The sequence below is a fragment of the Rhinatrema bivittatum genome, chromosome 16 (genome assembly GCF_901001135.1).
Source record: "Rhinatrema bivittatum chromosome 16, aRhiBiv1.1, whole genome shotgun sequence".
NCBI classification, from domain to species: domain Eukaryota; kingdom Metazoa; phylum Chordata; class Amphibia; order Gymnophiona; family Rhinatrematidae; genus Rhinatrema; species Rhinatrema bivittatum.
This window is the reverse complement of record NC_042630.1, coordinates 52,073,034-52,100,354: the sequence shown is the minus strand read 5'-3', so window position 1 is coordinate 52,100,354 and position 27,321 is coordinate 52,073,034. Positions and strand designations below refer to the sequence as shown.

The 27,321-nt window shown below is 45.3% G+C and overlaps 1 protein-coding gene across 2 annotated transcripts in view; it reads right to left on the bottom strand.

Moving 5' to 3' along the window:
* Positions 1–6,115: 6,115 nt before the first annotated feature.
* Positions 6,116–27,321, bottom strand: part of LOC115078582 (killer cell lectin-like receptor subfamily F member 1) — a 132,893-nt gene continuing 111,687 nt past the window's right edge. For both annotated transcript variants that reach the window (XM_029581510.1, XM_029581511.1), the window contains 3 exons: positions 20,092–20,285; positions 15,124–15,233; positions 6,116–7,167 (listed from right to left, as the gene is read on the bottom strand). In XM_029581510.1, the coding sequence (XP_029437370.1) occupies positions 7,044–7,167; positions 15,124–15,233; positions 20,092–20,285 (428 nt within the window). In that variant the 3' untranslated portion in view covers positions 6,116–7,043. The remainder of the gene's footprint in view (positions 7,168–15,123; positions 15,234–20,091; positions 20,286–27,321) is intronic.

The following is a 27,321-nucleotide window of genomic DNA, read 5'->3' as shown; positions in this document are numbered from 1 at the left end:
ACGGGGCCCCTCCCTGTGGGAGGAGTTATCACCGCAACCAGGGGTCCACAACTATGCCACAAACATAACAACATGCAGTGCTCGTTTAAAAGCTTTTCTCAATATCTTGTTAAGGTACCCTCTCTCACTAAACTTGGCTGTCATCCCCTTAGCTTTGGCTATAAATTCAGGCTTTGAGGAACACGCCGTCGCTGTCTTAGAAACTGACCGGTGGGTATATTATTTTTAAGGACCCTTGGATGACAGCTGTCAAAAGTTAACAAAGTGTTTCGGTCAGTCTCTTTCCGAAAAATTGTGATAAAGAAACCTATGTTGTCAAAAGAAATCAAAATATCCAGAAAAGAAATCTGAGATAAATGAATGTTAAAGTTGAATTGAAAGTTACTATTGCAATTATTTAGCCAGTCAAGAAACATAAAAAATTGTATGTCAGTACCAAGCCATATTAAAAAAACATTGTCAATATATCTGAGCCACAGATGTAAAAATACAGACCATTCAGAGGGATAAACAAAAGATTCTTCAAAATTTGTCACCTACAGGCTCGCCAGGCTAGGGGCCATAGTGGCACCCATAGCCGTGCCTTTTACCTGCTGATAGTACTTTGTGTCAGAACGAAAGTAATTTTGTATTAGAGCCAATCTTGCTAAATTCATTAGAAACGAAATCAGGACATGATGGGGACCAGTGTGTAGATTAAGTGTATTCTAAATGACCCTTAATGCTTCATCTTGAGGTATGTTTGAACAGAGACACTATATCCAATGTCACCAAATAACACGGACCCAGTGGTGTACTCAGATCATTTAATATAGTGATCAAATGTGTGGAGTCTCGTACATAAGACTTGCTAAGGGGAATAAAGGGTTTGAGAAAAATGTCCACAAACTTAAAGAAAAGGGTTCAAGAAATGACCCGATTCCTGACACAATCGGTCGACCAGGCGGGTTGTTCAAAGTTTTGTGGATTTTGGGTAGGGTAATCTACTAACAAAAAGTGGCTTCTCATGTTGTAATAAACTTACGTTCTAAAGCATCCTGAACTATGGATTTAATAGAACACAGAGCCATGAATACATAGGATTATTTTCCCCTTGTGCATCACTTACACTCATCCACATTGCACTGTATCTGCCATTTACATGCCCAGTTCCCCATTCTCGAAAGATCTTTCAGCAGTTCCTCAGCGTTTGTCTTCTAACTACTTTGGAAAAGAGGCGGCTGAGAGGGGACAGGATAGAAGTTTATAAAATCATGAGTGGGTTGAACAGGTAAATAAAGGATGGTTATTATATTTACCCTTTCAAATAAGAGCATTAGCATCATGCTGGATCAGGCCAAGGCCCACTGAGTCCAGCAGCCTATCTCTGACACTGACCTTTCCTTCAAAATAGAGCTCACACCCAAGTACCAAGTGCTGTGTTTGCCAGTCACCAGTTAGTACAAGGACAAGGGAAGGATTCTATGAAACTGCCAGGCAGCAGATGTGAAACACGTGGGAGAGCATTTTTTCACTCAATGCACAATTAGGTTGTGGAAGTTTGTCTGTAGATACTGTATGTAAATTGTTCAGTAAAAGAGCTGTGAAGTTGTATTATGTTGTTGTACTGCAGTTTTTATTTATCATTTGTAAAGCAGTACTAGAAATATGCAAATGTGTTTACATAAATAAAAAAATCTTTTGTTCATTAACGAATCTTGTCGTGAGGCATTAATATTAATAAGGAAGAAACATCAGAAGTTACCCTCCCTTCCAGAAGACCCCCAGCTGGCATCAGGTAACTGTTCCAAGGCACAAATCCTATCCCTTGCGCAAGGAGGGAGAAGCTTCATCCAGATTATACAAAAATTTACAATACACACAAACAGGAGCCTGTGGGAATTTATTTATTAAAAAATGATCTGCCACTCTCCTGGGTATACAACCATCAAAATAAGTGAACACAGGCAGTCAGGTTGGCACAAAGCATGCATGGCAAATAATGAAGTCAACATTAACATTAAATAAGTGGCAATGAGCAGAAGAATTCCTGTCACAATTGCAAGCTTGAGGAGCTTTAAGTACTTGTGAACTCTTGGAAAGGTATTCCAAGTCGAGATGGCCAGATATTTGCAAATAAAACTGGTCCTTGGTTAATGCCCACTTCTCAGATCTGTGTATCATATGGTTCAAAACTGTCTTGGAAATCAACTGGGCCTATCACACCCAAACGACCTGATTCTCCAGCAGAAGCTCAGGTAGGCTGTGGTATTTCTCTATAAACTTCCATCAAAGTTTGCTACCATGACCCATCCTGCATGTTAAACAGAGAAGGCTGACATTTTGTTTTGTGTTGTCTTTATTTTAGCTCAGGCCTTTTTTGTGGCAGCTCAAGGTAAGTTGTGTTCAGGTACTGGAGGTGTTTCCCTATCCTCCCGAGGGATCACAATAAGACTGTACTTGAGGCAATGTGTGTGTGTGTGTGTGTGTGTGTGGGGGGGGGGGGGGGGGTCTTCTGTAACTCTTGTGCTTTCCAGTGCCCTCTGTGTATCCACCTTCAGCCTGGACTCTCCTCAGTCTCTGTCTGAGGGTTCTGTATCATAGCTGGTGGCCTTAGGGTCAGGGCCCTGGGCAAGAGAGATGGTTGTGGCCCCTTCAAGGCTTGATGCTAATGATCTGTAAGCAAGTTGGAACACTTTTTATCCTGCTCGCCAAAGGAAATAGAGGCTCATATTTATTTCATGTTATGTTAATTTTCACTTGTTAGTCACAACTCCTACACAGCTTGCATTATAATACATAAATACATAACTTGCCCCCTCTCCTCACCATCCCCATGTGCAATCATACAATAACAAAATTCTGCATTTCCAGATTAGAACCTGTACAATCAGAACATTTAAACTAATCCTACTATGCATTGCACTAAACCCTACTATGTATGTGTAATCTTAAGAGCTTTGGCATAGAGTGCAGTATGGAAACCAAACCACCATGTAGGCAAGGTGGGAGAAGGGGACCATGAGTGAGGTATTTGTTTCTGGGTGGGTAACTTTGTGGCACAAGGGGGAATATTTATTTGGTTTAGGGAATCTGAAGGGTGTGTCCTGGAAACAGGGCTCTCAGCATTTAGCTTGAAGTTCCTGTGCAAGGGTTGTTTAACCTTTGCTAAGGAGTATTGTACCCTTAATTAAAGGCTATAAGGTGCTGGTGAATTGGAGAATATTCTGTTTGGGAGGAGGGTGCTGAGAGTAGGTGACAGCACACAGCCTCACAACTGAGGAGTTGTGAATGGAGGAGGCAATCTCCTTCCCCCTCACATGGAAGGAAAGAGGTAGAGAGCTTGGGAAGGGGATTCCCATCTTGTAGCTCCCTGTGATTTCAACAGAGGTACAAGGATTATGTATTCACTTTGAAGACCTAGCAGAGAGAAGAATCACCCCAAACAGTAAAAACCTGGCTTGGGACTATTGTGTGACTGTGCAGGCACGGTGGTTATACTGCCCTTACCACAACTGTACAGTGTAAGTTGTATTATGAATCTTCCTATTCTTTTAGGGAAATTAGATAAATTAGTGTTCCTTTACAAATTTCACCTCCCCACAAAACATTTTGCAAAGTTGTAGGGGCCTGGGTGGACTTTTGGTTTGTCATCCCCTAAGGCCACCAGTGAGCTTGGTTACCTACACCCCAGCTGTGGATCTCTGAGCTTTCCCACCCCAGTCTCTCCCGTTTCCAGTATTCGCACCTCTGTTCCTACCTTCAGTACACTTGGGGTCCCTGTACCTCCTCTGTTTATGCTCAGGGTCTCTGGCCTGTTTCAGATTACTAGGGAAGTCTGGCTGCTGTGGGATTTGCTTTTCCTGTTGGTTGTGAAATGCTGACCTTGCTTCTCATGGGAACCCAATAAAGTCTGGCCCAAAAAGATATATGAGAAATGGAGTAAATCTGTGAATGGTAGAGGAACGGAGAGAGGGGATGCAGAGACTGAAATCCCTCACCGCTGTAAGGCACGAGAAGCCAATCTTTATCAGAGGAAAGGGGTTATGGAATGAGGGGCCCAGCAGTAACAGCGGGGAATATTTCTTCATATAAAAGAAGGTGAGGGCATGGAACGACCTTCCAAGGAGGTGGTGGAGAAAAACAGTAAGAGAACTGAAGAGAGCCTGGATTTGGGGAGGCTCAGCAGGACAGCACCAGGCCTCCCCTGGCCTTCCAGAATATTTTGTATTTCTTTCTTTCTTTCTTCCAATGACTGTAAAGACCAGATTTGCTCCCTGAGATGTGTTATGTGCCAAACACTCTTATGGCGCTTCTCCATGGGCACAAGACAAGAATATTTAGATATTGTAGAAAGTATAATTTTTTATTGAGCAATATAAGTATTCTTGGGAGATGCTGGATGCCATTTCTCTGACAAACTGACCACCAGCATCTCGTTTGTATACATGAACTGATCCTTCTTTTATAGGTAAAATACAATACAGTACTAGGTTAGAAATTCTTAAGTTGCATGACCACCTGGAGTATCATTTATATAGGTTGTCATGTCAACAGCATGATAGAGTATCCCTACATTACCCTGACCAGTTCTGCAAGTTGGGGCCCATTTACCATCAATTTTTAGAGAATCCTTTGTTCTGTTAAAATCTGGCTGCTCAGGGCAATCGTTTTATCTTAGGCTGTGTTTACAGATGCCCCTGTTACTGATGCCCCTATAATCAACATTCTAGCCTGAAGTTCTGACCATTGCCTTCTGCTCTTGTGACCCTATAATTAGGCGTCACAAATTGTCACCAGCTTCAACTGCTGTCCAGGGGTCCTTGGAAATTCTCCAGGTCAGGCTCAGTAGGGCATTAAAGTTCACATAGCCAGAAAGGATAAGATAGCAGAGGATTCTGGGTCAGTTGCTGTCTTCCATGTTGGTCTCAAGCTCAGGCACACATATCAGATGCGAGGGTGAACTCTCTCCATTTCCAGGAGCTATAGTTCAGTAAATGGTATTTAAAATTGGTTTTCTTATTCTAGTTGAAAATAGTTTATTACTTTTTATATATAGACGTATCAGAGATCCATCACAGCAGTTTACAATAAATAAACATAAAAACAATAACACATTCAATAAACACAGTAAAACGATTAAACAATGCATAACTTTTTTTTTTATTTACTCTATTAAATTTTCAAAAAAACTTACAAAGTATCCACTTTGAAACAGAAATATGGCATTATTTCATCTGGATAAACAATTTATAATAAGAAAACAAAATAAATATACAAAGAAATAATTATTTTTCCATTATGTAATGCCTATAAAACAATGCATAATTCTAAGATAATGCTAAAAGTATCAAAACAGTATAAATTAATGCTAAGATTAAGAATGTGAAGACCAGAACTGTGAAGGACTTCAAAGGGGCGTGGGATAAACACTGTGGATCCATAAAGTCAAGAGGCCGCCAATGAAGAGTGGGTGACTCGCCAGAACGATGGCTACTGCCTGGAGTCAATACCCTTATTAAATAAACATACACAGGCTTACTGTGACTCCAACATCGCTCTAAGCTTCAACAGCAAGAGGAAATGTGGAAAAAAGGATTCACACTCACAAAGAGGGGAGTAGCTGGCTTGTTACGGCGGTTACTACCCCAAATCAAATAAGCCTGATACTTCACTTTCAATGCATATACAGCATAGTTCTCTGATTCAACGGCAGGGGAGAAGAAAAACTGATACTTCACACATCCAGCAGAGCTCTCTGCTTCAACGGCAGGGGAGAAGAAAAGAGGGTTCGCACTCACAAAGTGGGGAGTAGCTGGCTTGTTACGGCGGTTACTACCCCAAACCAAATGTGCCTGATACTTCACTTTCGATGCACATCCAGCATGGCTCTCTGCTTCAACAGCATGGGAGAAGACTGATACTTCACGCATATCCAGCATAGCTCCCTGCTTCAACGGCAGGGGAGAAGAAAAACAACCAATAAGGGCTGTATAACATAGTCTGGGTAAAACAAATATGCATGGGTGTAGCTTGCTTATTGCGGCGGCTACTAACCCTAACTAATCAAGCTAGATATTTCACTTGGATGCAGCTCCATCACTGCTCTCTACATTAAAGGTGGGGGTGGAAGGGAAATAGAACCAAGAGCTAAGAGAAACAGATAAGTATGAGAGAAAAAATGTGTGAAGCTTGCTGGGCAGACTGGATGGGCCATTTGGTCTTCTTCTGCCGTCATTTCTATGTTTCTATGTAAAATCAGCATAAAATCATTCCTAACCAACTATCTTAACAGGTGACATACTGTTAAAACATAGCATTAAGATATATTAACTACAATCGGAGAAAGCACAGTTAAAAAGTCAGGTTTTTAAATCAGCTTTGCATTTTTTAATGCCTGCTTGGAGTCTCAGTTCTACTGGCAAGAAGTTCCAGAGTTTAGTGCCTGTGATCAATACTGCTCTCTCTCTTACTTCTGTCAGATGTGCAGATTTTACAGTAGGAATTGTCAGCAGGCCCTTATTTGCTGATCTAAGATTCCTTTGAGGCATATGTAATCTGATAGTACTATTTAGCCATTCTGTTTGTTCGCCATAGAGTATTTTATGCAGAATGCAAGGCTGTCTTATATTGGGAGTGATAAGTAATCGGCAACCAATGCAAAGAAATCAATGTCGGTGTTATGTGATCATGATTTTTACTATCTGTCAGAACTCTGGCAGCAGCATTTTGTAATACCTGTAGTGGCCGGGTTATGGATACTGGAAGTCCTAAAAGTAGTGCATTGCAGTAGTCTACGTTGGATAAAATTAGTGATTGTAGGACAGTTCTGAAGTCATTTTTTTCAAGTAAAGGTTTCAGCTTGCGAAAAATGAGTTTGTGATACCCTTCTTTTAGTTTAGTCGAGATATGTTTTTTGAAACTGAGTTCTGTTTCTAGTGTAATACCAAGGTCCCATTTGAGGAGTGTGTAATGATGTCATTACTGTTCATGTGACGTAAACAATCTATATCTTCCCTTTCTGTGGCTTCCCGTCACAGGGCATGAGCAGCAATGGAGCTTTTTCACACTTTCCCAGCTGCTTTCTGACAAATCCACTTATAGACATTGCTACAGGAGTCAGGATCAAAGCTGTGCATATACACTGCCACGCACTGTTCCTGTGCCGTGGGCGTTGGTATAGAGAATCTGCCAAAAAACAGAGAAAGAAAGGTAGCAAGAGAAATTCAACTATAGCACAGGCTGCAAACTCTGAAATCAGTCTGCAGAAGGATATTCGTGCTCCTCCAAACTTTAGCCCTCACTGCCCTATTGCCAAGAACTCTCCACACTTCTCTCAGGCCATGTGATCCTCACTCCCCCACTAGTAAGAATCAGCTCTACCTGTTCTAGGCTTTGGCCCTCATTGCCAATCACAGGCTTTACCCCTCACTCTTCCACCTCTGAGGATCCTCTGTGCCCTTCTCAGGCTTTACCTCTCACTCTCCCACCTCCGAGAATCATCTGTGAATGGCACAAAGGATCTTTTGCTGTTTCTGCTAGTGCCAGGGCACTGTTCCGTTTAAGGTGTGCAGGATTAAATTGATACCTTTCCCCTTACCAGGTGCAGCACAGGGCCCCATAGTCTGAGGGGCTACTGATGCCCTAAAGCTAAAATAAGGGGATGATATGAGCACACCAGGCAGGGAGAGCCCTGCACCCATTAGTGAATATTTTCCCAGAGAGCAGAAGGAGAGGTGAGTGAGAAGGTGTTCTCTTTGATAGGTAGGGGTGAGGAGAGGAGAGATGGTTTGGAAGTTTTTCTCTCTAGGGAACAGTAAGAGAAGATGAGTTGTGAAGGTTTTCTTCTCTCTAATGTGTAGGGGGAGGAGAGAAGGTTGAGATGGTGGTGTTCTCTCTTGCGAGTAAAGGGAAGGGAATTGGTTGGAAAGGTGATCAGGGGCAGCAGAGATCATGGAAAGGTGTTCTTTAGGCTGGTAGGTAGGGGATGGAGCATGTGAAGTTGGTGCTCTCTAAGAAGGGGGGGGGAAGGGTGGGAAAGTCTCCTTCTGCACCCTCGCTTTAGGTTCTTAACCTTGAAAGATGGCAAAGAAACAAGCATTCCTTGGGCTGAACATCCTTTAATGCAGAGAGGCTGTTCAGCCTACACATAGCTGAGCCGGGGGTCCATCTGCAGGACTGCTTCTTGAACTTAAGAGACAAGAGAGCAGACTACCTTATCCCATAAGAGTAACTGCAGAACAAGCAAAGGAGGGTGAGTAGTCCCAGCATGTCACTGACACCACTGTCACAACCTATTCACTCAGAAAGAGCCTATAAATTCTACAGGTGCCAGTGCTTAACAATAAAAGAAAATTATTCCTTATCTGATAATTTTCGTTCCTGTAATACCACGGATCAGTCCAGATGGTGGATTATGTCCCCCGTCCAGCAGATGGAGTCAGACAAAGCTTCGAAGGGTGCTGCCTTATAAACCAGTGCACCCACTGCCATTCCTCAGTATGAAGAATATCAAAGCAGTAGAAAACAGAGGTGGATGGATCAAGAACATCAAACATGGTTAACTTCAAATAGTGTGTACAGATACAAAAACTTATGCCAATAGGCAAACTTGCAAAAAGAACCATTAAACAGCCCCAGACATGAGAGGCACTACAACATAAGCAGGTAAGCAGAGATGCAATAGCAAAACCAGTCGAGCAGTAAACCCAGAAATCCCAACAATTCTTAGGGAGGGCATCTGGACTGATCCGTGTTACTACAGGAACGAAAATTAGCAGGTAAGGAATAATTTTCTTTTCCCTGTACGTACCAGGATCAGTCCAAACGGTGGGATGTACGAAAGCTTCCCTAAGTAGGGTGGTCCCCTGATAGCCCCACTCGAATGACTGTATTGCCAAAAGAACCAAAGGTCGGTGACTGCAGATTCAAACGATAGTGCTGAGCAAAGATATGTAATGATTTCCAGGTCGCCGCTCGGCATATCTCCTGGGATGAAAAAGACTGTCGCTCCGCCCAGGATGCTGTTTGCGCTCGAAGAGAGTGGGCTCTGACGCCCACCGGAGGCTGTCGACCAGCCCCTATATACGCCGCCACTACCGCTTCTTTCAGCCAGCGAGCAATCATTGCCTTCGTAGTCTTGGAACCCTTCTTTGGCCCATTCCAGAGGACAAACAAATGATCCAACAAATGAAATTTGTTAGTGACCTCCAGATAGCGAATCAGGATGCGCTTGACATCACGCTTACAGAGATCTCAGGGATCATCAGCTGAGAAAGATGGCATATGAACCGTCTGATGCATATGAAATGTGGAAACCACCTTGGGCAGGAACGAGGGGACCGTGCGCAAGATGACCCCTGAGTCTGTAAAACAGAGGTAGGGCTCCCTGCAGGATAGAGCCTGGAGCTCCGAAATTCGGTGGGCAGAACAGCCTTGAGGGTGAGATCCTTGAGGGTAGCGGAGCGCATCGGCTCGAAAGGAGGGCCGTCCAAGATCCGGAGGACTAAGTTGAGGCTCCAGGAAGGACAAGGGGCCTAAACTGGGGGTTTCAGGTGTTTCACTCCCTTGAGGAACTGGACGATATCCGGGTGAAAGGAAAGAGGAATTCCCTCTTGTTGGTGGACCAGGGATCCAAGGACAGCAACTTGAACCCTCAGTGAATTGTAGGCTAAGCCCTTCTCCAGACCGGCCTGTAGGAACGAAAGAATCTGAGGCACTGAGGCAGTCCGCGGCAATTCTGCTTTGAAGGCGCACCAGGATTCGAAAACCTTCCAAACCCGGACATAAGCGATGGATGTAGAAGTCTTCCGAGCCTTGAGGAGAGTCGAAACTACAGCCTCTGGGTAGCTTCATCGCCTCAGTTGGCGCCTCTTAAAAGCCAGGCCGCAAGACAAAAGCAATCTGCCTGGTTGAAAAACACTGGACCTTGATGCAGTAAGCACGACAGATAGCTCAGGCGAAGAGGTCCGCCCACCGCGAGGTTGATCAAGTCCGCGAACCAAGGATGATGGGGCCATTCTGGCGCCACCAAGATTACCGGATCTTGGTGGACTTCTATTCTCTGGAGGACCTTGCCCTTGAGTCGCCATGGTGGAAAAACGTAGAGGAGAATGTGATGTAGCCATGGAAGGACTACGACATCTACTCCTGCGCCGTGCTCCCTTCTGCGACTGAAGAATCGTGGTGCCTTTGCATTGCGGGAGGTGGCCATCAGATTCAGGTGAGAGGTCCCCCAACGATGGACTAGAAGTTTCACTGCCTCCTCAGAGAATTCCCACTCCCTGGGATCTAGACGTTGTCGACTCAGGAAGTCGGCCTGAATGTTGTCTACTCCTGCAATATTAGAAGCCGCCAGTCGAGAGAGGTGGGCCTCCGCCCAAGTCATCAACTCATCCATCTCCAGCGAGACGTGACGACTCCTCGTGCCCCCTTGTCGATTGATGTACGCTACCATGGTTGCATTGTCAGAGAGGATCCTGACTACCCAATGATGAACAAGGGGGAGAAAACGCTTCAGCGCAGACGAACCGCTCTCGTTTCTAAGCGATTGATTAGCCAGATGGCTTGTGACTGCGTCCACTGTCCATGAACTGAGCTAGTCTGGCACACCACCCCCCCAGCCAGAGAGACTGGCATCCGTGGTAACAACCACCCATTCTGGAATCTCCAAGGGCATTCCCTGTGCCAAATGAAGTGGGTCGAGCCACCAGAGCAGGCCGTCCTTGGCCTGCTGCGGGAATGGGAGGATGGTCTGGAACTCCTGAGACACCGGTTTCCATCGGGAGAGTAACGCTCTCTGCAATGGACGCATATGCGCAAAAGCCCAGGGCACTAGATCGATAGTGGAAGCCATGGATCCCAGGACCTGTAGATAATCCCAAGCTGTGGGAAAGGAGAGGCAAGAGAAGCACTGTACTTGTGCTATGAGTGACTGGGCCCGGTCCGGGCGCAGGAAATCCTTGCCCGCCGCTGTGTCAAAACGTGCTCCCAGAAAGTCCAGAGACTGAGATGGAGTAAGGCAGCTCTTGGCAAAATTGACCACCCATACAAGGGATTGGAGGAGATGTAATACTCTGTCGACTGCCCAGTGACACTGGCTCAAGGTCTTTGCCCGTATGAGCCAGTCATCCAGATACGGATGAACCAGAATTCCCTCTCACCAGAGCTGCAGCTACCACCACCATTACCTTTGTGAATGTCCGGGGGGCGGTCGCCAAGCCAAAAGGCAGAGCTTGGAACTGAAAATGCTGTCCCATGATTTTGAATCAAAGGAAGTGCTGATGTGCCTTAATGATCCAAATGTCGTTGTCTTTGGATCATTAAGGCACTGATGCGCCTTAATGATCCAAAGACAACGACAAACCTTTTCCGTAGGAAACAAATCAGCAGAACCAGGGGTCACGATTTGAAGCTCCAGGGAGGAAGATTCAGAACCAATGTCAGGAAGTATTTCTTCACGGAGAGGGTGGTGGATGCCTGGAATGCCCTTCCGGAGGAAGTGGTGAAGACCAGAACTGTGAAGGACTTCAAAGGGGCGTGGGATAAACACTGTGGATCCATAAAATCAAGAGGCCGTCAATAAAGAGTGGGTGGCTCGCCAGAATGACATCTACTGCCTGGAGATAATACCCTTATTCAATAAACATACACATGGTTACTGTGACTCCAACATCGCTCTAAGCTACAACAGCAAGAGGAAATGTGGAAAAAAGGATTTGCACTCACAAAGCGGGAAGTAGCTGGCTTGTTACAGCGGTTACTACCCCAAACCAAATAAGCCTGATACTTCACGTTCAACCCATATCCAGCATAGCTCTCTGCTTCAACGGCAGGGGAGAAGAAAAACTGATACTTCACGCATATCCAGCATAGCTCTCTGCTGTAACGGCAGGGGAGAAGAAAAACTGATACTACACGCATATCCAGCATAGCTCCCTGCTTCAACAGCAGGGGAGAAGAAAAACAACCAATAAGGGCTGAATAACATAGTCTGGGTAAAACAAATAAGCATGGGTGTAGCTTGCTTATTGCGGCGGTTACTTCCCCTACTACCCCTAACTAATCAAGCTTGATATTTCACTTGGATGCAGCTCCATCACTACTCTCTACATTAATGGTGGGGGTGGAAGGGAAATAGAACCAAAGAGCTAAGAGAAACAGATAAGTATGAGAAAAAATGTGTGAAGCTTGCTGGGCAGACTGGAAGGGCCGTTTTGTCTTCTTCTGCCGTCATTTCTATGTTTCTATGATGGGAATGTGCAGATAAGCCTCCGTCAAATCCAGGGAGGTGAGAAATTCTCCGCGGTGTACCGCCGCAATCACCGAGCACAAGGTTGCCATCTGGAAGTGTGGGACCTCGAGTGACCTGTTGACCATCTTGAGATCCAAAATTGGTCGGAAGGAGCCCTCCTTCTTGGGAACCACAAAGTAGACTGAATAATGGCTGGACCCGACTTCCGTTGGCGGCACTGGGAGGATCGCTCAGAGGTCTAGGAGCCTGTCAAGCATCTGCCATACAATGAGTTGCTTTTGTGGTGGTCCGCAGGGAGAAAAAAGGAATCTGTCTCTTAGGGGTTGAGCGAAGTCTAATGAGCAGCCGTGCTTTAGAATATCCAGGACCCACTGATCCGACGTGATCTGGACCCGCTCCTCATAAAAAAGAGAGCGCCACCCCCCTATCCTGGGGGTTGGGGAGTTGGTCAGCCTGGCATCATTGTGAAGACTTGGAAGGTGCCCCTTGGGCTATCCCGTCTTGTGCCAATATACCGCCTCGAAAGGAACGGGACCAGGACTGGGATCGGGAAGAGGGTGCACGAGGTGTCATCTTTCTTGTGGTGTGGAAACGGCATTGACTGCGGAAGCGGCTTCTGGAGGCACTGAACGTCCTAGCAGTCCGCGGCCGATCCTCCGGAAGTCTATGCACCGTATTCTCTCCGAGAGACTTGATAATCTAGTCCAGGTCATCTCCAAAAAGAAATTTCCCTTTAAAAGGTAGCAATCCTACTTGTGTCTTGGAGGAGGAATCCGCTGATCAGTTGCGGAGCCAGAAAAAGCGTTGGGCCGAGACTGCAGAGACCATCGATCTGGTCAGAACTCGGAGAAGGTCATAGAGAGCATCTGCTCCATATGCTATGACGGCCTCCTCTGGAGGAAGGTCTTGTGAACTAAGTAGCTATTGAACCCAGCAAAGTCCCGCTCGTTGCGCTAAGGAGCTACAGATGGCCGCCCTGACTCCCAGCGCAGACACCTCAAACACCCTTTTAAGATAGACTTCTAGTTTCTGTCCTGCAGAGCTGTACCTCCCGTCACTGGGATGGTAGTTCTTTTCATGACGGTCGAAACAGCCACATCCACCTTCCGGACCTTAAGCAGCTCCAGAAAGTCATCCGGTAGGGGATATAGCTTTTCCATTGCTCTGCCGACCTTAAGCGAGGCTTCGGGCGAATCCCATTCCCTAGATAACAGTTGAAGAAGAGTAGGATGGGTAGGAAAAGCCCTTGACGGAGGGCGTAGCCCCGCCAGCATGGGGTCTCCCTTTTTCACCGAAGGAGCGGGCCCAAGTGGGTCCTGAGGGGCCTCAATATCCAACTCCTGCAGGATATGTGGGATGAGGGTGTCCAACTCGTCCCTCTGGAAAAATACGCAGAACTCTAGGGTCGTCACCGTCCATCTGAGAGGTAAGCAAGGGGTCATCCAGGTCCGGGTCTGGAGCAGAATCCACCCCCTCCGCAGGGAGATGTACCAAATGAATCCTGGTGGACGCCTGAGGGGTCACAGGTGTCCCCATCCATAAGTCCTCTACTCCCTGGGGGACACCCACGGGAGGAGGATCTGCTATCCTAAACACTTTGGGAGGCGGAGGTCCTGCCATTGAATCCGGAGGCTGGCTCATCCAGGCCAGATAAGAATTGTGCAGTAGGAGCACAAAGTCCGTGAAAACTGAGGTGGCCCCGAGGGAGGGAAAACTGGGATCCCCTGAAGGTAAGAAGGGTCCCAGAGTCCCAGTGGAGATAAGGACCGGCGGCAAGAGCGAAACAATCTCCTCCAAACCTTCTCCTGGCAACACTGGGGCAGCTGGCTCTGCATCCAAAATGGCCACCGTTCCCGCGCTAAGCGGGATCGGGGCCAGTCTCTGTCCGTCAAGGCGTGCCTGAAAGCGCGAAACAGCGCGTCTCGTCGGCTGGGAGGGGCCCTCCCCACCTCATGCATATTCCCTCGTGGGAGAGCTGCGACCCGGGCTCCCCGCACACCGAGCACCGGGAAGCCCTCTGCATCGTAGGAGAGAGGGGGAGCCGCGAGGAAATCAATAGGCAGTGCCACGGGCAGTGGGAAAAACACCTCCACTTGCTATTCTCTCACCGACCCGATCAGAGTTTCAGATGCCACAAAGGAATGGAACTTCTCTGTGGCCGGCAGTCCCAAGGAATGTGCTTCTCGGGGCAGCGGGCCGGGACGTGGCAAAGGGGGAGAGATTGGAACCTCCAACATGCACCCCATGGAGAGCAGAGTTAGCAACTATCCCTGTAAAAAAAGATAAGTACAGAAGAAAACTTACTCCGCTACAGCCAAACACAGAGTAATGAGAAAAAAAGACAGTGACACAACAGATCTGTCTGCAAGTTATAAGCTGCTAGCTTTTTTTTGTTTTTAAATTGTAACAACTTGATCCATCTACAGGAAGGAAGAAGCTTAGAAATAGAGAAGGAATACATTTAGCCTTCAATTAATGTACTGGTGGACTTGAGGTTCCACCACTTCTATCTGCTGGAGTCAGAAAGATACTGAGGACTGGCAGTGGGTGCACTGGTTTATAAGGCAGCACCCTTCAAAGCTTTGTCTGACTCCATCTGCTGGACAGGGGACATAAGCCACCATCTGATCTGATCCTGGTACGTACAATGAAATGTTTAATGATTTTTTAGTTTGAACTCCTGCCAAGCTGAAATGTTCCACCTTTGTCTCAGTATGTATTACGTAATGAACTCCTCCTCCCACTGCACACCCTCATTTGCAGATAGGGGACATCCTTCAGCTGCAGGATCTGATTGGCTGATCACCCTTGTGGTGTTTTTCTGTGCAATAACAGAAACCTTGGAGTCAGCCATCCTAACTTAATTTGAAACATCTCATGGAGCCACTCACAGCTTTCCATTTAATGAGGAGCCATCCACCCAGGTCCAGGAGCTTGCTGATGAGGGGTTGTGAAGTCCGATCCAGTGATGCTCACTCTGTGTCTTCTGGTTTATGAAATCCTGTGCAAACACAGAACAAAAACCATCTGTACACCTCGATAGAGCAAAACAGAATCAGAAAGATACAGAAAAGAGATGGTAAATGCACACCTACACCCAAATATTCTAGCTTAATATTTAGCTAAACTCAAAACATCCTGGGTATTTCCTATCCCTTGGCTGTGCAACCTCCTGTAAGTAACAAAAAGGGTGGCAGGCATCCCAAATCTATCTTATAGGGCAAAATAACTAAATACAGAAATAGATTTGTTAAAGGCTTTTCTAATCCCATCTTTGCACTGCCTCTCGAGCTCATCTCCTTGAGAAAAGTTGCAGAGAAGCGCAAGACGTTGCATTGGCTATGCCTGAAACTAAATCTGTATTTTTGGTGTGCCTGATTCCCTCCAGTGCTGATCGCTTTATTTCTCACATATGTAAGGCCCACGGCCTCACTAAATCATTCTTAACCCCATATTTAAATGCCATCAGCTTATCCCATTTCACTAAACTCCCAGGAAGCAGAGGGATTGGTGGTGTACTCTGGGGAGGGGAGTAACTGAGAATGGAAAATACCTTTGTGGATGGAGCGAGTCTTGGGAAGATGTAGTAAATGATTACCATGAGAAAAAACATTCTCTGAATCTGTGCAGAGAGATTCTGGCTGAAGACAGCAGAAGTGTGCTTAGGAAAGCACGAAAGAGATGGGAGGGAAACTGACTCACATTCAGAGGTTAAGGTAGAGATCTTTAGAGGGCAGTCAGAGGAAGGACCTGGAGCCCCTGGACACCACCTCTTCTGTTAGTGAAAACAGAGGGAGAGCTATATAAGGAATGTCTTCAGATTTGTGTATGAATGACACATACCAAGATCTTAGTCTGGTTCTGGGCATGTGGCTACATTACACACACAATTCACATTTTATATCAAAATATATGTATGCAATGCAGCTTTTCCATATTATTGAAGAGATACACAGATTAATCGTATCCACATAACCAACCTCAGAGCATATCAACTTATCTCATTCCTCCCCCCTCCCACTCCCCAACCCAAGGAAGGGATCTTATCTGCAATTACAAGTTTACAGAATTACAAGATGTATTCTACAATTTTGTCATTGTCTGTTTATGGTTGCAATGTAAACCGGAGTGATAATTAACTCTGTTACTTGAACTTCGGTATAGAAAAGTTATAAATAAATAAATACACGAAAGGCAAGAAGAGATCTAGGGAGGGTCAGCACTATCAACAAGTTTTGAAGTTCATATCAACTAAGGGCCACTGTGCCACTGAATGTAAGGGCACCATGTCTTGTCAAACATGCATATCATCATGTTTTATATGCTATTAACTTCCCCATTAGACCAACCCGCTCTTATCTGACTTAGAGAAGGAATCTCTGCCATACACCACCAGAATGTCAATTTGCACCTAGTTGCTTTGATTATCTGCAGCACCAGATGTTGCCGGTGATGTGTCACATGTGCTACTGGTAGGTTAAGTAGAAAAATCTTGGGGTCCAGAACAACATTTTGGATCCTGTCCCAATATCTTTTGACTTCCAGGCATTGCTACCAAATATGGAAGAAAGATCATAGCCCTCCATATCCTCTCCAACATAAATATGAAGTCTCGTCAGGATCACATGCCAGCAATTAAGAACCTTATAGCTATTTTCAACTATTGGTGAGGAAACAAAGCTCTTACCCCTGTCCAGAAAACAGTGAATCCCACTTTGTCTCAGCTAGGACTACCCCTATTATCCCTCTCCCCTACAGCAATATGAGTTGGCATCATTTTCACCTCTCCATAGGCTCTAGTGATAGCTCTTGTAATTTTATCAGCACATTCACAGTAATCTTCAAATGTCGCCTTATCTTGTGTAAATGTGTCTACAGTTTCCAGTGCATAAGAGACGCCAACTGTGTATATGAAACCTTAGCACCAACTCTAAGATCAACAGCAAAGGGTATTATTCTCCATCCATCCCAGGCCTATTCCAAAGTAGTCAGCTCAAGATCCCTCCATCGGTACCTGCTACTGCATTATTTCCAGGTGTAAAGGAAGGTAGTGTGGAGGTTATAGGCCCCTATCTCCCACCAGCACTCATATCCATTGTTAGTTTGGTGAAAGAGGAGCACTCACCCGTACCTTGCCCCAATCCCGTAGGTGACCAAACTCATCTCTAGTGGAATATCATCCCCAATATCCTGTTTGAGCTGAACCCAATGTTTAAAGTTGGATACTCTATGCCACTCCATCACTGTCCTGAGCTGGGATGCCAAGTGATATCGTAGGAGAGTGGGCTCACCCAGTCCTCCCCATCATTTAGACTAATATAAAATGCATTTTGCAGCCTGTGGGGGGGTCTCTGCTTCCACATGATGCTTGATTTCAGAATCCGGTCTGGTATAGGGACCGGCGATGTTTGGAACATAGCAGGATGGTGGTAGGAGATTCATTTACCCATCTTCCTTTGTCTTGGTAAACACCTGTGATAAGAGGCTCATAGTTCAACCTGAATAATAGATCTAAGTGAGTCCCAATGTGCACCCCTTCAGCCCACTTGAAAGGCAACTGGCCTCGGCTACGTATGACCAAATCGGTGGAGACAAACATTCAATACTTTTGTCTTATTTTCATTAACTTGAAACCAGAGACCACACCGAATCGCTGCATTTCAGATAACAATGATCTCAAGGAGAATTATGGATTAGTCAAGGTGAACATAAGCTCATTGGCAAATAAAAATAATTTGTAGACGTTCCTCCCGATAAGAGACGACCTGGATCTGTAAACTCTGCCTATCTCTTTCTGGAGAGGGCTCAGGGGATAGAGCAAACAAGAGATGGGATAGAGGACATCCCTGCCGAGTTTCCCTTCTCATGTAAAAGGACTCAGAAGAGCCCCCATTAACCTGTATGCAGGTTTTGGGATTAGCGTATAACACCCTTTATCCAGGATAAGTAGTAGCTACCCAACCCATCTTCTGCAGCACTTTAAAGAGATCAGGCCAGTGAGCCCTGTCAAAGGCTGCACCGAGGGTGGGGGGTTCTTGGCCTTTGGCCCACCAAATGAGCTTAAGAACTCTTCCATATCATCAGAAGCTAGCGCCCCCCACCAGGCACAAATCCCGTTTGGTCACTGCCAGGCTGATTTAATAAAGCCACATGTTGTGCGCCCGCTTTCCTAACGTGTGCCCACCCAATTTTCCTGGGTGCGCGCTAGAATACTTAAAATGAGGAGAGGAGGGGTTGCACTAAAGAGGCGGCACTAGGGGCAAATGTGCACCCCTAGCTCCTTCTTGGCTCAGGGCACCCAGGAGAGGTGGCTGTCAGCGGATTAAGAAAACAGACGCCCAATTTTATGAGCATCCGTCTTCCTAACCTGTGCACAGCCACGCGTTAGGAAGACGGACTCTTATTAATTGATTGTCCCTTTTCCTAACCTGAAAACTGGCACACTTTAAATTTTTTTTTTTTTTTAACATTTTGTTCTGCTGATTTAATATCACCATCTGTACACTTTTCTCGACTGCTCAGAGCATAAAAGTGTGCAGGTTGGGCACACTTTTTTTTTTTTTTTTTAGGATCTGCCGCAAATAGCTAATAGCCTCATACTCATGCCTTTGATGTGGTAAGCACTATTAGTTACGTGGGTGTGGGGGAGGGGTTGGACACGCTAATCCCCTTATGGATATAAGGGGTTGTGGATGCGCGTCCGAAACCCACGTCCAACTACGGATTAAACAGTGCGCTCAGCTGAGTGCTCTGTATTGGATCAGGCATTAACATATTAACAAAGGAGCCGCCCTTTCCTAGGATTTTTAGGTCTATATTAATAAGGGATTACATGAACTGCACAAGGTAGGCTCTCGACCAATTTTCACTAAAACCATAATGCCAGACATATCCAGGCTAGTTGCCCATCTTCAAACTTTTAATCACTTGGGCCACTTTGCCTCAACCGATTTCCTTAATCCCTGGCTTCCTACAGGAAACAACAGGAAACACACACCATCCAAATATTCATCTGAAGAAGACTCAGTTATCCTTCCCCTCCGCGTCTAATGAGTATAATTCCTCATAGAAGTGGGTGAAATGCTTGGAGTGTCGTACACAGACTTTTCTGTTCTAGCTTTAACTTTCAAAATTTGATTTTTGCGATGTCCTCTCTTTAAGCTTTCTTCCAGAACTCAAAATGTACATTACTTCACCAGATCAGACTGAAAAGCAATGCCTGCTAAACAAAAGATTTCAATACATTCCTTGCTAATTCCAATTTGGCTGATCCTTGAGGAGCAAGAGATCTCTTGTGGTTTCATTCCAAGTTGGGCTATTTCGTTGTAATAAGAAAAGTCTGGCTACATTACACTTTTAACTGTGGCATGACAGTCCCACCCCAGCTCTCAGCCAAGGACAACTCCGCAAAGAACAGGAGGCCAGCTTCCTCCTGGATGTGACCACCTGGCTGGCAAGAGAAATGCAAGAAGGGAATTGCCTTCTGCCTTCAAGGAAGTACCTGTGCTATAGCTATCCAGCCCTTTGAGAGAAAAGGACTGTGAATAAGTATATACTGCCTCTTCTATAGCGGCTGTTTCTTTGGATCAGGACACCTAAGGAAAGCACGGTTTAGGAACATAGATCTGGGAAGGGTTTTGCAGACAGAGCATGCAGTATTAGGGCTTAGAAAGCATGCTCTCCACAGATCAGGGAAAGAACAGGAGCAGTTCCCACAACTCGAGCACTCCTGGGCTACTACACATGTGTAACACTGACCCATCTTCTCCTTCATTCCCTGTCCCCTTGCAGTGCTCAGGACTGTGTGAGATCTTTGCTGTACCCTTGAGTAACTTTTATGCAGACGCATGGATCCTCACCTTCTCCTCCTGGTCCTGTATCACCAGGAGCTCAGAGTCTCTCTCTGCACAGTCCTCACGGCTCCTGCTCCAGCTCCTCTTAGTGTCTCTAGAGAAGTAATAGCACTTTCCCTTGTGCCGGAGCCAGTTCATGGGGCACGGCTGAGCCATGGATCCGTTTCCAGGGGGACAAGGGCACAGGGGTGCTGTGAATACTGTAAGTACATTTTATTAAACAAAAAAAAAAAAAAAAAGTTACACCAGAATACGGACTTCAGTAAAGAAAAAAAAAAAGCAGTACAAGGTGAGCGTGGGCTGTGAAGGGGTAAAGAAGTGACTTTTCAGCACCCACTTTCCGCGCTTTTTATTGCATCGGCCCCATTGAGAAATAACCCATAAAAAGCTGGTCTGAATAGGTTTTACTACTCCTGTAACTACAAGCACTGCAGCACTGTACAATAACTAAGCAATAAATCAGAAGTCAGGAAGCTGGAGAATGGAAGAGTGACCTGCTAATCCAGGGATGCCTGCATTTACCCAAGCACATCGGCCTCTCAGAAGCTTCCTTGTTATTGATTTAACATTGTTATCTGCCCTTCTAAAAAAGCTCAGGGCAGGATACATAAACACAGTTATATTAAAAAAAAAAAAAAAAATCACAAATTTCATCTTGTCTTACAGTGATAGTGAAACCGTCTCTAAAAGTCAGAAAGAAGGCCCAGAAGACTGATCCGTAAAGATAGACTTTTATTGCCAGCAAGATGCAGCTAAGACAATGGCTTAGTACAACTGCATGCCCCTCCCCTTCAGGAGCAGACTCTTATACATTCTACAATTCTTATCTTTTACACATGCGTTGTAAACACTGCTGAGCAAGCATATTCGGCTGAGGGTTTCAAGTAGGTGTAGCTTATAATCAGACCATTGTTTCGTCATTTAATTGACATGTTAGACATTTTATAGCAGCAATCGTATTAATACAATACAAATTATTATTATTACAAAATGGTAGTGCGTTCCACTGAATGTCAGTACGTAAGTACGTAATTGCATAATGCGTGCCACTGCGTTTCAAATGTTAGTACATTCAATATGGCTGTGCGTTTCAATGCGTATCACTGCTGGCAGTGTTAATCAGAGGTTTTCAGTTCTCTCATTCAATGATTGTCCATAAAATCGAACTCCTTCAATAGGAATTAAAATGGTTTTATCAAGGAACTTGAATGACATTTTCCAAAAAACAGTACAGAGTGCATTATATCTATCTGGGGTTATTCAGAACTGGGGAAGGCTTTATTGAACAGATAGGAAACTTGGTTCTTACCTGCTAATTTTCATTCCTGTAGTACCAAGGATCAGTCCATTCCACTGGGTCGTGTCTCCCTTCCAGCAGATGGAGTCAGAGAAAAAACTGAAAAGGCACCCCCTCTTAACTTGGTGTGCCACCTGCGATCCTTCAGTATAAACAATACTATAGCAGAATAACCAATTAAAGGATAAAAAAAACCCCAAACATAACAACCAGTGGCTACAACAATATGTGCGGTCAAACAAACAAATCCATATAACCGCATAACCTATGTACAAGGAAGATTCCTTCCTATCCCTGTAAAGAATTCTGACGAGGAAAAAAATACAGAACAGACTCTCCAAAATCCAAAGGCGGGCATCTGGACTGATCCTTGGTACTACAGGAACGAAAATTAGCAGGCAAGAACCAATTTTCCTTTCCCTGTATGTACCAGGATTAGTCCAGATCGCTGGGATGTACCCAAGCTGCCCTAATTGGGGTGGGGCCTGGAAAGTCCCACGAGAAGAACACTGCTGCCAAAGCAGACATCCGGATCACGGACGTCCACATGGTAATGCTTCGCAAAAGTATGCAACGATTTCCAAGTTGCTGCTCTACAAATCTCCTGTGGCAAAACCGACTGGCTCTCTGCCCAAGAAGCCACTTGAGATCTGGTGGAATGCACTTTCAAGCCTTCAGGGATTGCGTGACCAGCACAAAGATAAGTGGAGGAAATGGCTTCCTTCAATCACCTAGCAACCGTAGCTTTGGATGCCTTGTGATCCTTCTTAGGGCCACCCCATAAGACAAACAAATGATCTGACAACCGAAAGGTGTTGGTCAGCTCTAGATAGCGAAGGAGAACCCGCTGCACATCCAACTTATGCAGATCCCTATCCACCGAAGAAGCAGGATCCAAATTCAGGAAAGCCGGCAATTCTACCGTCTGATTCACATGAAAACCCGACACCACCTTGGGCAGGAATGATGGGACAGTCCGCAGAGAAACTCCCGAATCAGAAATACGGAGATACGGGTCCTGACAAAGCTTGAATCTCTGATATCCGCCGTGCGGAGGTAATGGCTACCAAGAAAACAGTCTTGTGAGTCAAGTCCTTCAATGTGGCCTGCCAGAGGGGCTCAAATGGAAGCCACATAAGCCCCGGAGAACTAAATTCAAACTCCATGAAGGACAAATCTGTCTGACTGGAGGATGCAAATGCTTGGCCCCCTTCAAAAAATGGGACACGTCCGGATGAGCTACCAGCGAAACCCCGTCAATCTTGCCCTGCAGACAACCCAGGGCTGCGACCTGCACCCGGAGAGAACTGCAAGCCAGACCTTTCTTCAGGCCCTCCTGTAAAAAGGCTAGAATCTGCGCTACAGAAGCCCGATGTGGGGGCACATTCAACCCGCAACACCAAGAGTCGAAAACTCTCCAAACACGAATATAGACCAACGACGTGGATGTTTTTCATGCTTGCAGAAGGGTAGAAATAACAGAATCAGAATATTCTCTCTCAATTGTCTCCACTCATAAATATATTTTGATGAAAAAGTTGCCTGCCCCTTTAAGGGCTTCGTTGTGGGAGGGCAGGGTTTGAAAGGGAAGGCAGGGTTTGAGGAGGGGCAGGTCCTGGATCGCGTGGCCGGACCAGACTTAAGCTGGGAGGAGAAAGAGGAGAATCCTCTCCCCCAGCAGGCAGGCAGGGAATGGACAAAATGGCCGCCGTTCCCGCGCCAGCCGGCGACGGAGCTGCACGCGATCGGAAGCACCGATCCGAGGCCCGCGGGAAAATCACCCCAAAACACCCCCCCCCCCCCGAAGACACCTCCCCTCTGGAGAGGCAGCGGGCGCATACCCCGACCTGCGAAAGACACGGCCCCGACTCCCCACATGCAATGCAAGACAACCCTCGCGGCATCCCGGGGGCATCTGGACAGCGCGGTAGGAAAAGGAAAGTTAGAGGCACCCGCCGAACTACGGCCTTCCGGAGCTCTAGGAAACTGCAGCACCTGAGGAAAACCTCATCTCGAGGCGCCGAGGGGAGGGACCGGCCCACCAGTTAATCCCCCTCCAGAGAAGATCGTCCCTCCGGGAACAAGGCTCTCGGAGCGTCCAGCCCCAGCCTTACCTCTACCGCAGCTGGGGTGGCAGTGAGAAACACCGGTAAAATAAAAAAGTGTTGATTCAATTTTTTTTCCAATAAACTTGATGTAGCCAAAGGTGTTAGGGAAAGAGACAGAGCTTAATAACTCTGGAAAGAAAAAATATGTAAAGGATCAGGACCGCAGGTTGTCTACCTCCTCTGCTGCGAGTCAGAGAAAATACTGAAGGATCACAGGTGACACACCAAGTTAAGATCCGGACTGATCCTGGTATGTACAGGGAAATGTTTTTAGAAATTTATAAAAATTCTTTGTCTTGGGCCAAGCGCCTATAACTAGGCAGGGAGTTCCATAATGTGGGATCAAATATAGAGAATGAGAGCTCTTGAAAAAGCGTAGGCGTGCTATTCTGAGAAGGGGGAAGGAATGTCAAGTAAGTATTGACCAGAAGGACACAGAAAACACAATGGGTTGTATATCTTTCAAGTGGATTCAATCCAATGCATTACAGAGCAAGTTATGGATAATTGCTGAGGTTTTGGATTGTATAGGGTAGTGTTTGGCAATCAGTGCAGGAATTTGAGGAAAGCAGGGACGTGCTCTGATATTCTTTCCTGTTAGTAGGCATGCTTCTGTGGAGTTTTTAAATATTTGAAGGGGACATGTAGTAGAGAGGGGTAAAACAGAGCACGCAGAATTAAAAGGATCAATTCCAGATAATACCAAGGTCTGAAGAACTATACAGAAGTTAGCTGCCTCAAGAAAATAAGTGTCTTAAGAATTTAAGCTTAAAAAATGGGCTCTTAACCACTGATGGAACCTGAGGTATCATTGAGAGTCTGGGATCACTAAGAATTTCCAGGTCACGTATCTTATTTGAAAAGGTTACAGAGATATAGTGAGAAAAATAGCAGGATGGGAAATGGTAGAGGTTAGCCAAGTACAGTCATCTGTGCTTTCTTGATGTTCACTGATGGTCTCTGAAAACAGATTAACTCCGAACAGAGGAGAGGAATTGATTAGTGTCAGACCCAGATGATAAAAGGGGAAAAGAAAATGGATATCGTTCGCATACAATTTCTAAGAGAGACCTAGATGTCCCAGCAAACAGCAGTGTGAAGTCAAGTAGGGGTTAAAAAGTGCCACTAAGAGGGTACTCCAGATTTTATTGGGCACCAGGAGGAGCAGAAAGTCAATTTTTATCCGTTGCATTCATCCAGAGAGATAAGAACTAGGAGAGTACTGCACCAGTTATCTCAATCTCTCACCAGCATGAAAAAGAGACCAGAATGATCCAGAGACTCAAATGCAGCAGTGACGTCTCAAAGAACTAGAATGAAACAAAGACAGAGTCGCACCCACAGTAAACAAGATCTAACCTGGAAATAAGGAGACGATCAGTATTGCGATGCTTGGGGAATGGATCGTGTAAGAACTAGAATGAAACAAGGACAGAGTCGCACCCACAGTAAACAAGATCTAACCTGGAAATAAGGAGACGATCAGTATTGCGATGCTTGGGGAATGGATCGTGTAAGAACTAGAATGAAACAAGGACAGAGTCGCACCCACAGTAAACAAGATCTAACCTGGAAATAAGGAGACGATCAGTATTGCGATGCTTGGGGAATCCAAATGGATCGTGTGAGAATTGGTGTCAGCTGCCACAGCCTCTCATCTAGAGAAGCAGCGCGACTTGTCCTGCCACCCCTTAAAATATTACTGCATCTCATAAAGCATAGGGTGGAGGCTGGTTCTGGCAGCAGCCCTAAGATTTTAGAATTTAATGCCACTCAGCTTGAAGGAAAAGGATAGATTATGTCTTCCTTTGCAAAGTAAAAGATTGGTTATTTAACAAGTTTGTTCCTTAGCTGAAAAAATATCTGTCAGCTTCTGGGTATTTTAGGTCATGCATAGTATCAGGCTGTGGGGGGATTTGGCTATTAGAACCACCACCAAACTGGTCAGACCAAAAGGACCATCAAGCCCAGTATCCTGTTTCCAACAGTGGCCAATCCAGGACACAGGTTCCTGGCAGGATCCCAAGGGGTAGAGAGATTCCAAGCTGCTTATCCCAAGAATAAACAGTGAATTTCTGCAACTCCACCTTAATAATAATTAATGGACGTTTCCTCCAGGAACTTGTCCAAACCTTTTTTATATGCAGCTATACCAATAGCTTTCACCACATCCTCTGGCAACAAATTCCAGAGCGTTAGTGTGTGTTGAGTGAAAAAGAATTTTCTCCAATTAGTCTTAAATGTGCTACTTGCTAACTTCATGGAGTGCCCCCTAGTCCTTCTATTATTCGAAAGTGAAAATAACCGAGTCACATCTACTCGTTCAAGACCTCTCATGATCTTAAACACCTCTATCATATCCCCCCTCAGCCATCTCTTCTCCAAGCTGAACAGCCCTAACCTCTTCAGCCTTTCCTCATAGGGGAGCTGTTCCATCCCCTTTATCATTTTGGTTGCCCTTCTCTGTACCTTCTCCATCGCAACTATATCTTTTTTTAGATGCGGCGACCAGAATTGTACATAGTATTCAAGGTGTGGTCTCACCATGGTGCGATATAGAGGCATTATGACATTTTCCATTCTATTAACCATTCCCTTCCTAATAATTCCTAACATTCTATTTGCTTTTTTGACTGCTGCAGCACACTGAGCTGTCGATTTTAAAGTATTATCCACTATGATGCCTAGATCTTTTTCCTGGGTGGTAGCTCCTAATATGGAACCTAACATCGTGTAACTACAGCAACGGTTATTTTTCCCTATATGCAACACCTTGCACTTGTCCACATTAAATTTCATCTGCCACTTGGATGCCCAATCTTCAAGTCTTGCAAGGTCCTCCTGCAATGTATCACAGTCTGCTTGCGATTTAACTACTCTGAATAATTTTGTATCATCTGCAAATTTGATAACATCACTCGTCGTATTCCTTTCCAGATCATTTATAAATATATTGAAAAGCACCGGTCCAAGTACAGATCACTGAGGCACTCCACTGTTTACCCTTTTCCACTGAGAAAATTGACCATTTAATCCTACTCTCTGTTTCCTGTCTTTTAACCAGCTTGTAATCCATGAAAGGACATCGCCTCCTATCCCATGACTTTTTAGTTTTCGTAGAAGCCTCTCATGAGGGACTTTGTCAAACGCCTTCTGAAAATCCAAATACACTACATCTACCGGTTCACCTTTATCCACATGTTTATTAACCCCTTCAAAAAAATGAAGCAGATTTGTTAGGCAAGACTTCCCTTGGGTAAATCCACGTTGACTATGTTCCATTAAATCATGTCTTTCTATATGCTTTACAATTTTGTTCTTGAGAATAGTTTCCACTATTTTTCCCAGCACTGAAGTCAGGCTCACTGGTCTATAGTTACCTGGATCGCCCCTGGAGCCTTTTTTAAATATTGGGGTTACATTGGCCACCCTCCAGTCTTCAGGTACAATGGATGATTTTAATGATAGGTTACAAATTTTAACTAATAGATCAGAAATTTCATTTTTGAGTTCCTTCAGAACCCTAGGATGCATACCATCCGGTCCAGGTGATTTGCTACTCTTTAGTTTGTCAATCTGACCTACTACATCTTCCAGGTTCACAGTGATTTCGTTCAGTTCGTCTGACTCATCACCCCTGAAAACCATCTCTGGAACTGGTATCTCCCCAACAACCTCATTAGTAAACACGGAGGCAAAGAATTAATTTAGTCTTTCTGCAATGGCCTTTTCCCTAAGAGCCCCTTTAATCCCTCTGTCATCTAATGGTCCAACCGACTCCCTCATAGGTTTCTTGCTTTGGATATATCTCTTGCTTTGGATATATCTCTT